Raw genomic sequence first — 4,807 nt, 5'->3', positions numbered from 1 at the left:
CTCTCTCTCTCTCCCTCCCCCCTCTCTCTCTCTCTCTCTCTCTCTCTCCCCCCCCTCTCTCTCTCTCCCCCCCCCCCCCCTCTCTCTCTCTCTCTCTCTCCCTCCCTCTCTCTCCCTCTCTCTTTGTTGTGTTACTGTCCGTGTGAGCAGTTTGGACAGCTTGCTGCGCTGTGGGGTGACCTTCGCAGACACCATGGTGGTGGTGGACAAGGAGAGCTCCATGATCGCCGAGGAGGACTACATGGCCGACGCTAAGACCATCGTCAACGTGCAGACCCTCTTCAGGTCCGTCTCAGCTGTCACCCCACCCACCCGTCAACCACCCACCTACCCCAAAACTCACTTTTTATGTGAATTGTCTATGGTAGCATGTGTGTGTGTGAATGTGTGAGTGTGAGTTTGTGTGTGTGTGTGTGTGTGTGTGTGCGTGTGTGTCTTAGTGTCTGTGTGTGTGTGTGTGTGTGTGTGTGTGTGTGTGTGTGTGTGTGTGTGTGTGTGTGTGTGTGTGTGTGTGTGTGTGTGTGAGTGTGAGTTTGTGTGTGTGTGTGTGTGTGTGTGTGTGTCTTAGTGTCTGTGTGTGTGTGTGTGAGTGTGTGAGTGTGTGAGAGTGAATGAATGTGAATGTGGGCGTTAGCAGGGCCGGCAGCCAGACTCTGCCAATACTCTCAGGACCGCAGTCTAATTACACTTGCCAACCAAATTTTTTGTCTTTCTTGTAACAATAACAATGATGTTATTGCTGTTGAATGTGTTGAAAAAGGTCACTATTTGGGAAACTGTGTGGACACGTATTTTTTTTAACTTTATTTCACTTGTTTTTTGTAAGTTCCACATTGGTAACAATATCGAAATAATACCTTTGTCTCCTTTTCATCCTCTTTCATCTCTCTCTCTCTCTCTCTCTCTCTCTCTCTCTCTCTCTCTCTCTCTCTCTCTCTCTCTCTCTCTCTCTCTCTCTCTCTCTCTCTCTCTCTCTCTCTCTCTCTCTCTCTCTCTCCCTCTCCCTCTCCCTCCTCCTTCTCTCTCTCTCACTCTCCCTTTCTCTCTCCCTCGCCCTCACTCTCCCTCTCTCTCGCTCCCTCTCTCTCTCTCATCTCTCCAGGCTGTTCCCAGCTCTGAGCATCATCACCGAGCTCACCCACCCAGCCAACATGCGCTTCATGCAGTTTAAAGTGAAGGACCACTACTCCCTGGCCCTGTCCAAGCTGGAGAAGGTAGGAGAGTTCCCAAAGTACCCCCTCACTGCTCACTAGCACCCGGCTGGGGTACCCAGCTGATGCTGGACAGATGAGCCAATGAGGACCCTGCGGCCGACATCGTTGATCCATAGCCCCTTTGGAAACCAAATGTTTATTCAGGCATCGGTATTATGTTGACTTAAAGTGTAATGAAGTGCTGCATGCTGAAGTAGCATAAATGAAGATGAATAATTGAAATTGTTAGTGGGCCTCATGGGCCTCACAAACGCACACACATACATATGAGGGGCCGCCTGGGACAGAATTCATACTTGGTCTTACACACACTATTATAATCTCGCATATACACCACTATACTCATACACACACACTATTATACTCCTTTTACATGTATGTATGAGAGTGTATAGTAGTGTATGTGAGGGGTATAGTTGGGTATGTGAGAGAGTATAGTAGTGAATGTGAGAGAGTATGGTTGTTTATGCAAGAGAATATAGTAGTGTGTGTGTGAGAGAGAATAGTATTGTGTGTGAAAGAGTATAGTAGTGTGTGTGAGAGAGTTTGACTGAAACGGAAGTGAGTTTGATTCCTCAGTTCCTGATTGGCTGCGTTCGCACCAAAAAATGATTTGGTCGCCTGATAGCGTGGTCACCTGAGTTTGAGAGAGGCTTCCCTTTTGTGACCGCCAGTTCATTCTAAACCCTAGCCAGTCTCTACGTGTTGTGGAAGTACCAGAGAATATCATCTGTTCTATAAAACATTCTTACCTAGAACACTCCGGGAGCTCCGGAGGGAGTCCAGGAGCTCTATATCTAAATGGTATAGTATGATGATATAATATCTGGATATCTTTATAATATAATATTGTAGCGTCACAGGGTTTGGGAGATGGGGGGAGGGGGGGTCCTTAGCGGGGGAGCTCTCGTGGGGATTCGGCTTCACAGGATTTGTTGTGGTCAGGGCCGTCTTAATGCACGGGCTTACCTGGGCTGAAGCCCCAGGGCCTATGACCGTCAGGGGCCTATCATGAGCTGCAGTAAAAAATAAAAATAAATAAAAATACTGGCTTATGATTGGCCCCCTGATCAGCGTAGGCCCAAGACAACGTGATTTTTTTTTGGGGAAAACGTGACCAAACTACTTTATATGCTCTCTCACACACTACTATACTCTCACATACACTACTATTCTCTCCCACATACACTACTATACACTCTCATACATACATGTAAAAGGAGTATAATAGTGTGTCTATGAGTATAGTGGTGTATATGTGAGATTATAATAGTGAGTGTAAAACCAAGTATGAATTCTCACCCGGCCCCTCATACATACACACACAAACACACACACACACACACACACACACACACACACACACACACACACACACACACACACACACACACACACACACACACACCCTCACACACACACACACACACACACACACACACACACACACACACACACACACCCTCACACACACACACACACACACACACACACACACACACACACACACACACACACACACACACACACACACACACACACACACACACACACACACACACACACACAGCTACATCGGTTACAACAGATGTGTTCCTCAGGAATATAGCGAGTCATGTTGGCAGAATGACCAACACTTTGTGTGTGTGTGTGTGCGTCTGTGTGTGCGAGTGAATCTGTGTGCGTGTGTGTGTTTGTGCATCTGTTTGTATCTGTTTGTGCGACTTTGTGGGTGTGGGTTTGTGTGCGTGTGTGTGTGTGTGCGTGTGTGCGTGTGCTTGTTTGTGTGTGTTTGTGTGTGTATGTTCCTGCAGAAGGAGAGAGAAAAGGGATCCAACCTGGTGTTCATGTTCCGGCTGCCCTTCGCAGCAGGGAAGGTTTTCAGCGTCAGCATGCTGGACACTCTGCTCTACCAGGTGACCTCTGACCCCCAATATTACCCACTGCATATAAACCCCAAGAATCCAGAGAAATTATTGCCCGAATATTCCAAGATATGGTGTATATATTATGACGCACATAGTGGATACTCTTGACAGCCACAGATTTCCTGTTCGGAACAATTCCAACTCCAGAATGGTTCTGCTTTCTACTACTGGGTTCTTGAGTTCATGTCATCCCAGATACTGTTGATATGCAATAAAACCATCAAAATCTGAAGATCTCTTCTCAGAAATAACTGCAGAAGATTCACTAGTCAGGTCCCATGTCAGGATATTGTATATTAATGACCAGTGATGTTTGACGTCCGAGCAGTCACGCGTGACTTCTGCTGTCTGGGTATTGCGAAATATTACCAAAGGGATCATCAAAGGTCATATCTGATGAGGATATACCAGTGATGTAATCCTATTTCTTGCTGATTTATAACTAAATACTGTAAATGAATATCTATGTAATCATTTACAGATTGATCCACACATTTACATATCTATGTTAAATCTGATCACAGATTCTGATGCACGTTGCCAGATTTCTATACACATTCGCAAATCTCATTCGGCATTGAAAGATTATTTTACACATTTACAAATCAGATTATGCACACATGGATCGGTATACAGTGACACAACTCTCTGCTGACAGTGGTAAATAGTTATTCTACAATGGTGTACAATAATGGCCCAATATGTAGGCAAGATGATAAAATGAACTGTTGATTTGTGTGTTTATTTCACAAGAAACCTGTTCAGACTTTTTGGAGCGAGCTACGGAGATTGATTTGACTCATCCGCCAACTAAATGTTGGCGGGTGAATATGTACTAGATGTGAGCCAAACTTGGACCGATGGGGCGTATTTAAACACACTATTTATTGGGTGCCAAACGTCCGCTCTCTTTCATATGAATTAGGGCATTAAGGTGTATTACCCGTTCGGTTGCTACATGATCCCTTTAAAAGGGACCCTGGCTCAGAGCCAAAAGGGAAATATTGTGGATCCAACCGTGTTCTTCATATTCAAAGACAGTATGTTACTCTCCAGGCTCCAGGCCTGCAGGAAGTGATGTCATTCCTCAATGAGAGATCATCTGCAGATACAAAAATATACACACCAAGTACTAAATATACACACCAAGTACTAAATGTATTCATTTGGAGGCCCTCGCCCGACAGGAAGTGATTTGATTAATTCTGAACGCCGAGGTCTCACGGGGCACCGTTCTGAAAGGCTCCTTCATATGCTAAGATATTGGATGTCTTAGAGACGTAAATCAATATTTTATCAAATATGAGGCCTACAGACAAAACTCCAAATAGGTCTCGGTAAAGTCTTCAAGAAAATGTCCATTATGGAAATCCCTGGAGGTCATTTTGAATCTGACCCAAAGCAAGACCAATCTGTTGTAAATATTGCATCTATACGATATGACAAAAGGTCGTGATATACAACTGATAGTGCATGTATTCTATATAGAGCATGTATTCTATATAGAGCATTTAGCTAAACTTTCTTTGAGGTTCCCCCTTTTTAATAGTTTTTTGGTATTTTTTTCTCTGAAGCACTTTGAGATTCTTGAATATAAAGTGCATTATAAATAAAATGTATTATTATTATTATTATTATTCTCTTATATTTCTGGATTCTGGTCCT

The 4,807-nt window shown here is 44.2% G+C and overlaps 1 protein-coding gene across 1 annotated transcript in view; it reads left to right on the top strand.

The window, feature by feature from the left end:
- LOC130404186 (potassium channel subfamily T member 2-like) overlaps positions 1-4,807 on the top strand; it is a 14,176-nt gene that overhangs the window by 4,290 nt on the left and 5,079 nt on the right. The window contains exons 2-4 of the mRNA XM_056608834.1: positions 151-285; positions 1,103-1,214; positions 3,029-3,130. Coding sequence (XP_056464809.1) covers positions 151-285; positions 1,103-1,214; positions 3,029-3,130 — 349 coding nt within the window. The remainder of the gene's footprint in view (positions 1-150; positions 286-1,102; positions 1,215-3,028; positions 3,131-4,807) is intronic.

This window comes from Gadus chalcogrammus, chromosome 2, assembly GCF_026213295.1.
Source record: "Gadus chalcogrammus isolate NIFS_2021 chromosome 2, NIFS_Gcha_1.0, whole genome shotgun sequence".
Lineage (NCBI taxonomy): Eukaryota > Metazoa > Chordata > Actinopteri > Gadiformes > Gadidae > Gadus > Gadus chalcogrammus.
This window is presented reverse-complemented; position numbering and strand designations above follow the sequence as displayed.